The sequence below is a fragment of the Toxotes jaculatrix genome, chromosome 8 (assembly GCF_017976425.1).
Source record: "Toxotes jaculatrix isolate fToxJac2 chromosome 8, fToxJac2.pri, whole genome shotgun sequence".
Classification (NCBI taxonomy): Eukaryota; Metazoa; Chordata; class Actinopteri; family Toxotidae; genus Toxotes; species Toxotes jaculatrix.
In genome coordinates this window covers 165,531-180,000 of record NC_054401.1, presented here as the reverse complement: position 1 = coordinate 180,000, position 14,470 = coordinate 165,531, and the positions used below count along the sequence as shown (strand labels likewise).

The window sequence follows — 14,470 nt, the reverse complement described above, 5'->3', positions numbered from 1 at the left end:
TCTGACCCTCAGCGTCTCTGACCCTCAGCAGCGTCTCTGACTCTCAGTGTCTCTGACTCTCAGTGTCTCTGACTCTCAGCGTCTCTGACCCTCAGCGTCTCTGACCCTCAGCAGCGTCTCTGACTCTCAGTGTCTCTGACCCTCAGCGTCTCTGACTCTCAGCGTCTCTGACCCTCAGCGTCTCTGACCCTCAGCAGCGTCTCTGACTCTCAGTGTCTCTGACTCTCAGTGTCTCTGACTCTCAGCGTCTCTGACCCTCAGCGTCTCTGACCCTCAGCAGCGTCTCTGACTCTCAGTGTCTCTGACCCTCAGCGTCTCTGACTCTCAGCGTCTCTGACCCTCAGCGTCTCTGACCCTCAGCAGCGTCTCTGACTCTCAGTGTCTCTGACCCTCAGCGTCTCTGACTCTCAGCGTCTCTGACCCTCAGTGTCTCTGACCCTCAGCATCGTCTCTGACCCTCAGCATCGTCTCTGACCCTCAGCGTCTCTGACCCTCAGCAGCGTCTCTGACTCTCAGTGTCTCTGACTCTCAGTGTCTCTGACTCTCAGCGTCTCTGACCCTCAGTGTCTCTGACCCTCAGCATCGTCTCTGACCCTCAGCATCGTCTCTGACCCTCAGCAGTGTCTCTGACTCTCAGCAGTGTCTCTGACTCTCAGCAGTGTCTCTGACTCTCAGCGTCTCTGACTCTCAGCAGCGTCTCTGACTCTCAGCAGTGTCTCTGACTCTCAGCGTCTCTCAGTGTCTCTGACCCTCAGCAGTGTCTCTGACCCTCAGCAGCGTCTCTGACTCTCAGCAGCGTCTCTGACTCTCAGCGTCTCTCTTCAGCCTGTTGGACGTGAAAACAGAAGCTGACGCTGTTTTTCTGTCTCTGCAGGAAGAATATGTGCAGGAGGGAATCAGGTGGACGCCCATCGAGTATTTTAACAATAAGGTGGTGTGTGACCTCATCGAGTCCAAACTGGTGAGTCAGCCAATCAGAGAACTGGACATGATGGTGGAGCAGAGAACTGTTACACAGGTGTTCACCTGGACTGAGATCAGGTGACTGTAGAGGCCACAGCGATTCACATCATGTTCATACTCATCAGACCATTCAGTGACCCCTCCTGCTCTGTGTAGGGGGGGTGGACATGTTTCCTCATAGGTTAAAGGTGACCCCTCCCCCCTCACTGTTTGTCTTCCACGTCTCTGCAGACCAGGACCTCTGGTCTCTGCTCCACTGAACTCTCAAAGGTTCATTCATCTTTGAAATGAGAGGTTTCTGACTCGTCCCCCTCTGTGTGACTGTGGACAGACTGTTGCTGCTGAGACAGTCTGATCCCGTCCTGCAGAGACGTCCTCAGGGAGCATCGCGTCCATAGATCTAAATGCAGGTGTCACTTTGGTTCCAGTTCCTGTTCAGACAGTTGTACTCTGTGACTGAAGCTGCAGCAGCGACGCCCATATGAGACACATCTGTTATTTGTAAAGAAGTTTGTCTTGCATTCCCATCATCCCTCTGTTGGTGTCTCTCTATTAATCTCCCAGAATCCCCCTGGGATCATGAGTATCCTAGACGATGTCTGTGCTACGATGCACGCTAAAGGCGAAGGAGCCGATCAGACTCTGCTGCAGAAACTGCAGGGACAGATCGGATCACACGAGCACTTCAGCAGCTGGAACAGAGGATTCGTCGTCCACCACTACGCCGGGAAGGTACTCAGTACACCTGTCCACCTGTCCACCTGTCTGTTACTGAGGCATTCATGAACTGTCTGCCTGTCTACCTGTCCAGGTGTCGTATGATGCCAGCGGTTTCTGTGAGAGGAACAGAGATGTGTTGTTTAATGACATCATCGAGCTGATGCAGAGCAGCGAATTGTAAGTCCCAAGTACTAAACCAGGGACGTGGGGACGCCTCTGCATTGTGAGGACTCAGGGTTCACTCATTATGTCAGTGAAGAAACGTGAGGTGACTTCATGATGACCTCATGTTTGTGTTGTGTTTGTGGTCAGTCCATTCATCAGAGCGCTGTTCCCTGAGAACCTGGAGGCAGAGAAGAGAGGGCGTCCGACCACCGCCAGCAGCAAGATCAAGGTGAGAGAGCGACACCTATTGCTTCATGATTGACAGGTGGAGGCGGGACAGGTGGATCAGTTCAGATTAGGACTGGGTTCAGATAGCAGATAGTCTTCTCTTTAGTCTCCTCTGTGTCCTCTGTTGTCTTCTCAGTCACAGCTGCAGCTCCAGCTGCTGACAGACTACAACAGCTTCCTGCTGCCGTACCTGTACCTCAGCTCTCTCCCTCCTCATAATATATGGGACTAAGAAACGTGTAACAGTGTCGCCCCCTGCTGGTCACTTTCTGTCTATTAGAAATGAAGTGATGGTGCTGATGATGTCAGCAGGCGGTGCTACCACTGCAGATACATAAATAAAACTTCCATTTCCTTTTTAGTAAATACATGTTATAAAATACACGTGTGTGTTTTGACTTCAGTCATAAAGAGAATCTGGGGATTTGCAACCTGAGGCTGGATCCAAAATGGAACCAGTGTCCCAGTCAGGAGCGCACACTGAGCCGCAGCCTCGTAAACCTGCGCCTTTCAGAGTCTCGATGATTGAAATGACTTTGATGTTTCAGAGCGGCTGAAGTGTAACGGTGTATTCTGCAGGTTCTTAGTCTGCAACGCTGCTTTAAGGTCCAACAGATAATACTTCCAACAGGTAAACCTGCCCCCCCCCCTCCCCCTCCCCTTTAGAAACAAGCTAACAGTCTGGTGCAGACCCTGATGAAGTGTACCCCCCACTACATCCGCTGCATCAAACCCAATGAAACCAAACGTCCTCGGGACTGGGAGGAGAACCGGGTCCGACACCAGGTGGAGTACCTGGGCCTCCGGGAGAACATCAGAGTCCGTCGGGCTGGGTATGCCTACAGGCGGGTCTTCAACAAGTTCCTGCAGAGGTCAGAGGTCAAACATAATGACACCGTGTGCACTGTTCTGCTGCTTCAAATACACTAATGGCAGCCACATTGTCCCGCAGGTATGCTATCCTGACCAAGGAGACCTGGCCTCGGTGGCGGGGTGAGGAGCGTCAGGGAGTCCTGCACCTCCTCAGCTCTGTAAATATGGACCAGGACCAGTTCCAGCTGGGCAAGACCAAAGTCTTCATCAAAGCTCCAGAGTCGGTAAGAAATGCTCACACACAGGAAGAGGTCCAGTCTGACCTCTTCCTGTGTAAGCTTTCAAAGTAAAGTTTCTTCCGTGTTCCTGAAGCGGAACCTCAGAACATCTCTCCTGTAGGGTTCTGCTTTTCATGTTGAAATGTTTCGGTGTTACCACCTCCGTCTCTGTCTTCATATTTGTTGTCTCAGTGTTGTTTTCTTCTCTGCAGCTGTTCTTGCTGGAGGAGATGAGGGAGAGGAAGTACAACGGTTACGCTCGGGTCATCCAGAAGGCGTGGCGCAAACACGTCGCCGTCCGCAAGTACGTCAAGATGAGGGAGGAAGGTAAGACTGTCTTCCAATACGTGGGATGAGGAAGGACCCCATGTGGCTCGTGTTGAGACATCCTCTTCCTCTTTGCTAAGTGACAAGTTGTTTCTTCCAGCGTCAGATATCCTGCTAAACAAGAAGGAGCGCCGGAGAAACAGCATCAACAGGAACTTTGTGGGAGACTACATCGGGACAGACAGCCATCCAGAGATCCGGCAGTTCGTCGGCCGCAGAGAGAGGATCGACTTTGCTGACGTGGTGGTGAAATACGACCGAAGATTCAGGGTAAAAACTCGGACCCGGAAGAGGCCGGAGACCACATTTCACCATGGCCAGTTTGGTTTTCACACACACAACCTGACTGAACTCTCTCTGGTTCTGTTGTCCCACAGTCTGTGAAACGAGACCTCATCCTGACCCCAAAGTTCCTGTACCTGATTGGTCGAGAGAAGGTAAAACAGGGTCCAGAAAAAGGTCAGATCCAGGAAGTTCTCAAGAGGAAGATTGAGCTCAACAAGATCCAGTCTGTCTCCCTGAGGTACACCACCAGAACTAAGACTACAGACAGAACTAGAAACAAGAACTATAACTGAAACTAGAACCAGGACTGGGACTAGAGCTAGAATTGGGGCCAGAACTAAAACCAGGACCACAGCAACAACTAAGAACAGGACCAGAAATCAAATTAGAACCAGGGATGGTGCTACAAGTAGAACCAGAATTTGAAGCAGGACTCGGGTTAGGGTTACTGAAGCAATAACTGGAACTCAAAATAAAACCAGGACCAGAACCAGAACTACAACAATTTCATTTTGTCTTTCTGCATCTGTCTGTCTCTTGCTGACTGACCTGTCTCTGTCTGTCTGTCTGTCTGTCTGTCTGTCTGTCTGTCTGTCTGTCTGTCAGCACTCTCCAAGATGACTTCTTCATCATTCATGAGGAGCAGTACGACAGCGTCCTCCAGAGCGTCTTTAAGACGGAGTTCCTCAGTCTGCTGGTCAAACGTTATCAGGACAAAACTCAGAGGAAGCTGCCGCTCAAATTCAACAACCTGTTAGTGCAGAACACTTTGATTTGATTTGGTTTAACTGAAATATCAAAAGCATGTACATCATTTTTACATCAGAAACTTTGTCAAACGCCTGAGATGGTTTTCAGGATTCATTCTGAATTTTCCAGCTCTGACTTTGTCTCTATGTCCAGTCTGGAGTTTAAGGTGAAGAAGGGTGGATGGGGTCCATTCAGCTCTGCAGGATCCAGACAGATTCAGTTCCAGGTGGGTCAGGGGGACGAGGCGGTCCTGAAGCCCAGCGGGAAGGTCTTGCAAGTTTGTATCGGACCGGGTCTGCCCAAGAACTCACGTAAGTTCTGACCCGATTAAGTCGCCATCACAACTTCCTGCGTGCACTGCCTCACTTCTCGTCCTTTTGATTCATAGGACCCACAAGGAAGGACAACCGAAAGAGCGGCTACATGGGCAACCGGGCTCCACCCAGCAACCAGTACAACTCAGGTACCAAATTAAAAAAAATAAATAAATAAATAAAGACAAGGTGTCAAGACGTCGCCGGCTGGTTTGAACGTTTGTTTCTTTTTTGTTTCCTCAGCTCCTCGCTCCAGACGGGGCGGAGCTCCCACCCCCTCCAGAGGCTCCCTGCTGAGGCAGCAGTCCAGCATGGAGCAGCCCACCCTGCCCCGCATCCAGAGCCAGAGTCGCCCCAACAACCACCCCCCCCAACATCATGACATGGGCTTCATGGACGTCCCCGAGCAGGGCGCCGCAGGGTGAGACCGCAGGGAGCAATCCAGTATAACAATACAACCAGGGTCACCAGTATAACCAGTATCAGAAGTGTCACAAGTAGTATCCACAGTAGCCTTTATAACTAGTATAACTAACAGAACCACTGTCTTCAGTGTCAGTAGAATAATCAGTAACAGTGAGCGAACCAGTACAACCAGTAACAGTGTGTTAGGGCCACCTGTATAACCAATCACAGCATTACAGTATAACCAGTGTAACCAGTGCCTACCTGCTGAATCTGTTGTTGTCTGTGTCGCCATACGTCTGTCAGTCAGGTTCAAAGGTTAAATGATCATGTGATGATTTAAAAGCAGCAGCTTGATCAGACGTTACATCAGTGTTACAAAGGTCTGACCTGGAATCAGCGTTTCGTTCGAACCACATCAGCAGCTGTGTCCTGGTTCTGTGTCCTGGTTCTGAGCACTGTTATCTCTGCACGCTGCCTGCAGGCTTCAGCGGCGGCGGTCGAAGGAAGTGAAGCCCCTCCCGGGAGCAGGTAGACCCAAACCGGCTCCCAAGCCGAAGCCTCGCTCTCCTCAGTGCAGAGCTCTGTACGCCTACGACGCCCAGGACACCGACGAGCTCAGCTTCAACGCTGATGATGTCATCGAGATACTCACCGAAGGTAACTGCTGATACTGCTGCCAGTACTACTGCTGTTTTGTCCTTTCACAGTCAGACTCGACCTCGGTCTCTGGTCCTCGCATGTCCCTTCAGATTCAGACTCGCCCTCAGCCTCTTTTTCTGTTTGTGCCCTTAGATCCATCTGGTTGGTGGTTTGGCCGGTTGCGGGGCAGAGAGGGGATGTTTCCTGGAAACTACGTGGAGAAGATCTAGACCTCATCCCCGGGGGTCAGAGGTCACCAACGCTTTCAACACATCAGCTAACAAACAACTGGTTACTGAAGATGGTTTCATTCATAAACAAAAACATATTTCACAGCTGTTAGTCAGTCAGTGAATGCATCGTCCCCAGAGGTCAGAGGTCAGGGTCAGGTGCTCCTACCTGCTGACTGTGTCCCCGTAACTCTGTGTAAGTCAGGTTAAATGTCCCCGTGTTGTCTTTGAGGAGCAGTAGTGGTTTGATCAAATTTCACATCAGTGTTAGCACAGAAACCACGACAATGAGTCCATCCAGCGCCCCCTGCAGGCTCCAGTGTTCATGAAAAGCATGAACGAACAACATTCTGATGATCAACAGTTTTTATTCTTCTGAACATGTAAAATGTGACTGAGCATCACTACAGAAAACAGAGTGAATAATCTGCAGGTTTTAGGCTTTTGATCAAAAAATAAAAGAAATATATGTGAATTTTTACATTTAAAGATTTTCTGTACCAATCAGCCTGTTACTGTTCCAGAGCAGTTTATTTTTCCAGAGTACAAACGGCTCAGATCACATGATCAGAGTCTGAGTGTTTTATAAGATTTCTGTATGAACTGAACATGACCATCATCCAGCTGTCCCTGGAACAGCCAATAAACGGAGCGCTCAGTACCAACCTGTCTGGGTAACTGACTCAAACCCGGTGAGAAAAGAACAAAGAAAAACATTTAAAGACGATCCAGAGAGTTTTATCAGCTGAGGTCGGAGAACTGATCGATCACACAGACAGAAAACGAATCTAACACGTGATCAACTGTTTAATCTTTCTATTATCATTTAATGTGATATAAAATTAGCAGCATGCGCATAACAGGAAAAGGGGGAATACATTACCCAGAGTTCTGTGCAAACAGGGCGTCGTGCTGCTTTCAAATGCTGATGGAAATGTGGCATTTTTAACACTTTCATCTTTTTCAGCAGGCGGCCTTTGTGTCAGTAAACAAAATGTGATTTTAGGGATTAAAGTTGTAATGTTGTGGAAGAAAGTAATTTTGATGCCAGTGTTTGTTTCCCCTGCTTACTACGCTGTGAGTAAAAAAAAACTTCTTAGACAATTGTGACTTTATTTTCAAAGTTTACCGGTTTTGATGTAAGAACATTATCATTCTTAGAATTACCAGGTATTGTTTTAATATGGCTGTTGTCTCATAATAAGTTAATATAACTTTTAACAAATATTACTTTTTCTTTTAAACTTATAACTTTGCTCTTCAGATCTCTTTTTCTTGACAGAGACGCTTCAGCAGAAACTGTCTCTGGATCAGTTTGGTTTTCAGTCGAAAACACTCTCGTAACGCTCCTATTTCCGAGCTTCAAACATGACCGCGAAGGCGCCATGACCTTTTACCCGCCACATTACCGACAGTCATGCGGTCAGGTCACAGTAACGCGTGTGACTGAGTCCGTGAGCTGAGGCGGCGGACGCCGTTAGCAGATTTGTTAACCGGCTGGTGGAGCAGCTAGCGGGTTAGCTAGCGGTCCGAGTGAGTGGGAGTTTAGCCGCTAACAGCTAACGGCTAACAGCTAACAGGAGATGGAGGAGTTTTTGTTGAGCTGCCGCCGAGCCGCACAGGTAACACACACACACACATTCTAACCTGAGCCCTAACACCAGGTCTGACCTGTCAAACAGTCCTTTGGTCTGAGGACAGGACAGCGCGTCCACACAGGCCGGTGTGTGTGTGTGTGTGTGTGTGTGTGTTTGTCCCGGGTCATTTGTCAGCTCAGAGTGTGGTCCTCTTTTCTTTTCTTTTTTTCTTTTCTTTTTTTTTTTTCCGTTCCGTTAGACTGCTCGACTTCCGGTCACTTGCAGCTCGACTTCCGGTCAGCATTCCGGACAGACATGTTTAACATATTAAAGTCAAATTTAGAATGAACTGAGGAATATTCAGAGAAAGTAAACAGGACTGACTGTGGCTCAGTCAGCGTCAGGGTGATGACTCTGACTGGTGCGTCCTAATGAACTCATGAACCGTCACTCGCTCATTATGAAAGGCTGCATCAAGCATCAGAGGTTAAGTGACGTTTAGCTTCTGGCTGCTCAGGTAAAGGCTGATGGTACAGAACCAGAAGCTGTTGATGGTGTTGATCCTGTGTGTGGTTCCAGTCTGAGGCACCTCCCTCTGCCCTGTGGACGGACTGTCCTCTGCCCTGTGGACGGACTGTCCTCTGCTCTGGTCTGTAACAGAGACTCAGACAGTTAAAGCCCACACTTTGTTCCGTGTGTGTTTGTTGTTGAACTTTGTCTCGTGTCAGTTTCCTTTTGTCGTACTCATTATCGGTCAGACTTCTGTCTTCGTATCTACGTTCTGGTTTTGCTGACATTTTTGTTATTCAGTGGTGCGTCACCGTCTTCTTCCCCCAGGTGAACACAGACCAGCCTGGTCCTCAGTTCCACGTTGTCCTGGGGAACGAGGCCTGTGATGTGGACTCCATGGTGTCTGCGCTGGCCTACGCCTTCCTTCTGTCCAAGGTGAGACCTCATTCATCATCATTTTAACAGTTTTCATGTGTTCATCAGCTCCATCTTTCTCTTTTTTAATCCCACCATCATCAGTGTTAATGTTCCATCAACAACACTTCCTGTTGTTTTTTCCACAATAAAAGCCTTTCTATGAAGGAAAGCCTGGCAGACTTTTAAAGTGTAAATCCTGAAGCAGGCGCTGAGCTCTGTGCATGGTTGTTTAAAATCACTGAAGGGAAAAGGTCAAAGTGAACTGCTGACATGACGACAGGTGAACACTGAGGAAGGTCTGAGTTCCTGTCCACAGGTTCTATTCAAAATAAAAGCCATATCATAAACTAACGCTGAGACTCAAACATCAGCATGTTTGTCTGTGATTTGTCTGTGACGCGTCACCATCCTGGAGAGACTCTGGTCCTCGCGTGTTAGTCCACAGCTGGACAGCCTATAGCCTGGACAGCTGCTGTCACAGCTGGATACTCGTTCTTCTACTTTATTCAGATTCAGGGGTTGTTACGGAGACGCAGCCCGTGCTCTAACATGTAACACAGAGCTTTTCAAAGCTGCTTTGAAGTGAAGCATAATGTGTGTTAATCATGTCATATGTGTCATACATCATGTCAGATGTCAGCCTGTAGTCCCGCTCAAAACTCCCTCCCTCTCTCACACTGGTCTGAGGTCTGTCTTTCAGAGGATCCAGTTAATGTGGTGCTGCAGTGTTGTTGTTGTTGTTGTTGTTTACCCTCTGGCCTCAGGTGTCTGCTCTCTCTCTCTCAGACCGTGCACAGTGAGATGCTCGCTCTCCCTCTGCTGAACATCCGTCAGTCAGACCTGGTGCTGCGTTCAGATAACGTCTTCCTGCTGCGACAGACCGGTTTGTCCCCAGAGCTCCTGCTGTTCAGAGACCAGCTGGACCTGCGAGCCCTGCAGAGAGCCGGCCGCCTGCAGCTGACGCTGGTCGACCACAACGTCCTGCCCAGGTACAAACACCTGACAGGTAAACACCAACACCTGCTCAGGTAGCCGAAGCTAAAACAGCAACAACATGGTTCTTTGGAGAGGCAACGAGATCGTTGGCCAGGTAGCTGCAGTCTGCTTCCTCAGGTTGGCATCAGGTGAATGAGCACACCCGTTTCATCGTCTCTTCTGCAGTTCAGACAGTGACCTGGAGGGGGCGGTGGTGGAGGTGATCGACCATCACCTTTTGGAGAGAGAGCCCTCCCCTTCCTGTCCTGTTACTGTGGAGTCGGTGGGATCCTGCGCTACCTTGGTAACAGAACGCATCGTCCAGAAAGCTCCTCAGATCCTGGACCAGCAGCTCGCTCAGCTGCTCTATGGTAAACAGCTGCTGCTGCAACAGAAGGCTGGTTACTGATCAGTCTGTGTGTCGCTGTGTTAACGTTAGGGGTGTGCCATCTAAGTCACCTCACGATTCGATTACGATTCACAGTGCTACGATTCGATGATTCCCCGATTATCGATGCATCTCGATTAATCTTTTTTTTCCCACATAGAATGTTTCTTTTCTCAGTTACTTGTAAAATAATGTATATTTTTAAATATCCATTCATTGAAGTAAAACACATTTATCTCTATCTTTTCTTTTCCAACTCCTCTGATAAAAGAAGAAAAAAAAATTAGCTTGCACATGTAATGCCTGTTTCATTTATTGATGTAGATTAAAAACAATAATAATAATACTAAAAATATATATTGTGTGGCTGTACTGACATGATTCTGATTTATTTTATTATGAACATGTACATGAAAAAAAATATCTGTTAAAAAAGAAAAGAAAAAATAGGGTAAGGAAATTGACAATATTTCCACTTCTATTACAATCTGATATCTTGATTTACATGTGCAGAAAGTAATCCTTTTAAATCTTACTGTATGTGCACGTCAGCCAGATTGTTTCTCATATGGATTTTGGACACTATGTGGTCACTGCGCGTATTCTTACGTTTCCAGTCAACGGAGTGTTGACAGAATATGCAACACTCGGCGCTAACCCCTCAGTACAGAGCCGTAGGCAGCCGCTTCGCTATGCTTACATTGTTTTGAAGGGGGAGGAGCTTAGTCTGTGGAAGGGGCTTGTTGTGCCACCCAGACTTGCTTCCCTTCGTGCAGTTTTCCCCTGACACACATTCCTAAATTGCAAACAGCATTGCACTCAAATTATGTCAGATTCCGCTAAAAATAGATTCCGTTTTAGTCGACCAATTCCGCGATTCAGTGATCGCGGAAATCATCGGGCCCCATAATATGTCCGGGGGCACGCGCTACTTTTTTTTCGTTCCGACCGCTGCACTTTCCTTCCGTTATTAAAAGAATCGACTTTTGAACATTTATGAATCGATTCTGAATCGTCAAGTGTCGCGTCACGATTAATCGATGAATCGGGCACACCCCTAGTTAACGTGTTGCCGTGTTAACGTGTTGCCGTGTTAACGTGTTGCTGTGTTAACGTGTTGCTGTGTTGCGGTGCAGCGGCAGTGGTGTTGGACTGTGTCAACATGGCTCCTGCAGCAGGGAAAGTGACTCCTAAAGACAGTCAGTACGCTGCCGTGTTGGAGACCCGTTTCCCCGCTCTGCCACAGAGGGGCGCTCTCTTCCAGGCGCTCCAGAACGCCAAGTTTGACGTCTCAGGTAGGTTTCTGAGTCACCTGTACCTGAGGACAACAGGAGTGGAACAGGAGAGACGCTGAGAGCAGAAAATCAGTGACTGAATGAACTGAGACGTGTATGAGCAGCATGTATGACACTGTTTACACGTGGTCTGACACTGTGACTCTGAACACGTGCAGTGTGTTGTAGTACTTATTGCAGCATTTGTCCTCAGGGCTGAACACTGAACAGATGCTGTTGAAGGACATGAAGACAGTTTCAGGAAGTCTGAATGTCGCCGTCTCCGTTCTCTACGTCACACTGGAGGTCAGTCAGAATGCACTGCACGGTACCAGTGTACCTGCGTCCTGTCAGATCAGTCCTGACCAATCAGCAGTGAGCTCTGACCTCAGATCAGCTGCAGTGAGGTCCGTCTGACAGCAGGTGGAGGCAGAGAGCTGCAGGACTCCTCAGCCCATGTCCTCCTCACATTAGATCAAAAGGCATTCTGGGTAGTGTAGTAGATCAATGACTGCTGTGTGTGTGCGTGCGTGCGTGTGTGTGTGTGTGTGTGTGTGTGTGTGTGTGTGTGCATGTGCATGCGCCAGGAGTTCCTGCAGAGGACGGAGTTGGAGGCGGAGCTCTCAGGTTTCTGTCAGAAGTTTGGATTTGATTTGCTGCTGCTGATGACCATCTCTTTCACTGAGAGCAAAGAGCCAATCAGAGAGCTCGCTGTGTTTAGCCACAGCAGCACCTGCAGGGAACAGGTACACACTAACACTACACATAGTGCTCTACTACGACATGTTGTTTGTGTTTGAGTTGCCATGACAATGTCAGCCCAGCTGTTGTCCCTCTCCAGGTGAGCCAGTACATGGAACAGGCCCATAACCCCGCCCTCAGCCTCTGTCCAATCAGCAGCCCCCATCCTCACATCACAGCCTATCAGCAAGGTAAGTGCAGGCTCAGGGGCCGGACTTCATTTTGCTGTTACATCAGCAGCTTAGGACATGTTTCCATGGTAACCTGTGTCAGTATAACAGTACTGTGAGTAATGAGAGAGTGACACACACATCTACAGTCTGATACTGGTCTGATACTGGTCTGGTACTGGTCTGGTACTGGTCTGGTACTGGTCTGATACTGGTCTGGTACTGGTCTGGTACTGGTCTGATACTGGTCTGGTACTGGTCTGGTACTGGTTTGGTACTGGTCTGGTACTGGTCTGGTACTGGTTTGGTACTGGTCTGGTACTGGTCTGATGGTAAATAAAATAAGGCAAAATACAGATTTGAATTGATCCAGGAAACAAAGTAAATCGTCTTCTGTCTGTCGACGAGAGTCATGATGTTTAATAAAGTCTCTGTTTCAGGAAACAGTCTGGCGTCTCGTAAGAAGGTCCTCCCCATCATTAAAGACTTCCTGAAGGAGCATGACGGAGACGGTCCTCTGGGAGACGCGGAGGAGGAGGAGTCTCAGGTCCCTCCGACCCCAATGAACAGTCTGGTGGAGGGCTGTCCTCTGGACGATGGTCTGCCTCACATCAGCGCTCAGGACCTGGTAGAGAAAGTCAGCAAGATGGCCGACAGAGGAGGAGACTAACCCTTGACCTGTCACCTGTGAGTGTGTCTGCAGAGGACGAAGGTACCACAGAGACACACAGAGGACAGAGTCAGAATAAAAAGTCTGTTTGTCTCTGAAACACAAAGTTTGTTGATTTAAGTTCTGGACTCTGAACATGGACGGCGACGTCCACGGGACCAGCAGGTCCAGTCTGACGTTTGTGTCTGTGTTTAAAATGACGTCCCCTGTGAGAACATGACACGTCCAACATGTCAGACAAACAGGAGACAGTTTAACCGAACATAAAGACAATCAGAGACACGTTTGCATCAGCATGTTGTGATGAGTGAACTGATCGACAGCCAATAATCAAAGGATAACGTCATTTAAAACTCTGAACTGCTGCTCTGTTCAGACTCAGGGTCTGCTCTGGGCCCCTGAGGCCCCTGTGCTCTGGGCTCCTGAGGCCCTGGGCCCCTGAGGCCCTGGGCCCCTGAGGCCCTGGGCCCCTGAGGCCCTGGGCCCCTGTGCTCCCGGCCCCTGAGGTCCCCGGCCCCTGAGGCCCTGGGCCCCTGCTGTCCGTTTCATTATTCCCTCAGAAATCAACCAGGACTCAGACCAGTTACACAACTGACTGAAAATTAATTGGCAACAATTTAAGGATCAATTGTTAAAATCATTTTCATTGAAACGTCTTTGGTTCCAGCTTCTTACGTCCGAATCTTTCATGGTTCAGCTGGTTTCAGAACGTGTTCACCTGACTTCACGCGTCCCTCGCCTGCTCACTGAGCCGTCGGTTATCAGACAAATACCTGGACCAGAGTCCGTCTACAGGTCCAGAACCACAGGGTGGAGGACGGAGGACCTGACGTAGCTCACCTTCTACTTCACTGAAGCAAATTTCAACAAAACGACGACCTGAGGTGACCCAGAGCTTCACTGACTGACTGACACCTGTCATGGTGCTTGGCTGTGACGTCCGTGTTTTCAGTGCATGTCGGTGCGTGTCGGTGCGTGTTGGTGCGTGTTGGTGCGTGTCGGTGCGTGTCGGTGAGTGTTCGTGCGTGTCGGTGAGTGTCGGTGCGTGTCGGTGAGTGTCGGTGAGTGTTCGTGCGTGTCGGTGCGTGTCGGTGAGTGTCGGTGCGTGTCGGTGAGTGTCGGTGCGTGTCGGTGCGTGTCGGTGAGTGTCGGTGAGTGTCGGTGCGTGTCGGTGCGTGTCGGTGAGTGTCGGTGCGTGTCGGTGAGTGTCGGTGAGTGTTCGTGCGTGTCGGTGCGTGTCGGTGAGTGTCGGTGCGTGTCGGTGAGTGTCGGTGCGTGTCGGTGCGTGTCGGTGAGTGTCGGTGCGTGTCGGTGCGTGTCGGTGAGTGTCGGTGCGTGTCGGTGCGTGTCGGTGAGTGTCGGTGCGTGTCGGTGCGTGTCGGTGAGTGTCGGTGTCGGTGCGGACGACTGACACAGGTGAACCGGGTCAGTCGTCCTGACCTGCTGCGCACAGGTGACTCAGAGAGTTCATGCATGTGTTCTTCATATATGACTCAGTTCATTTTGTCATGAATTAAAGGCAGACGGACAGAAATCTGAGGTTCAGATGGAACTGTTCTTACAAGCTGCGTCTCCCTACCCCTGTCCCAGTCCTGTCCTGCCCCTGCCCCTAACTCTGCCCCTGTCTC

General features: G+C 49.4%; 2 protein-coding genes across 2 annotated transcripts in view; both read left to right on the top strand.

Moving 5' to 3' along the window:
• The window catches only part of myo1eb (myosin IEb), a 13,798-nt gene extending 6,531 nt beyond the window's left edge, over window positions 1–7,267 (top strand). The window contains exons 13-27 of the mRNA XM_041043551.1: window positions 875–961; window positions 1,528–1,695; window positions 1,775–1,860; window positions 1,996–2,077; window positions 2,743–2,948; window positions 3,029–3,173; window positions 3,380–3,494; window positions 3,595–3,764; window positions 3,872–4,017; window positions 4,386–4,532; window positions 4,683–4,840; window positions 4,918–4,992; window positions 5,087–5,264; window positions 5,733–5,908; window positions 6,044–7,267. Of these exons, the coding sequence (XP_040899485.1) occupies window positions 875–961; window positions 1,528–1,695; window positions 1,775–1,860; window positions 1,996–2,077; window positions 2,743–2,948; window positions 3,029–3,173; window positions 3,380–3,494; window positions 3,595–3,764; window positions 3,872–4,017; window positions 4,386–4,532; window positions 4,683–4,840; window positions 4,918–4,992; window positions 5,087–5,264; window positions 5,733–5,908; window positions 6,044–6,120 (2,016 nt within the window). The 3' untranslated portion in view covers window positions 6,121–7,267. The remainder of the gene's footprint in view (window positions 1–874; window positions 962–1,527; window positions 1,696–1,774; window positions 1,861–1,995; window positions 2,078–2,742; window positions 2,949–3,028; window positions 3,174–3,379; window positions 3,495–3,594; window positions 3,765–3,871; window positions 4,018–4,385; window positions 4,533–4,682; window positions 4,841–4,917; window positions 4,993–5,086; window positions 5,265–5,732; window positions 5,909–6,043) is intronic.
• Window positions 7,268–7,525: 258 nt separating this feature from the next.
• Window positions 7,526–14,229, top strand: prune (prune exopolyphosphatase). The gene is made up of 9 exons (XM_041045341.1): window positions 7,526–7,742; window positions 8,535–8,642; window positions 9,411–9,613; window positions 9,786–9,970; window positions 11,124–11,282; window positions 11,476–11,567; window positions 11,849–12,007; window positions 12,103–12,193; window positions 12,613–14,229. The coding sequence occupies exons 1-9, from the start codon at window positions 7,704–7,706 to the stop codon at window positions 12,840–12,842; spliced, it is 1,266 nt and encodes a 421-aa protein (XP_040901275.1). The 5' UTR covers window positions 7,526–7,703; the 3' UTR covers window positions 12,843–14,229.
• Window positions 14,230–14,470: the final 241 nt, after the last annotated feature.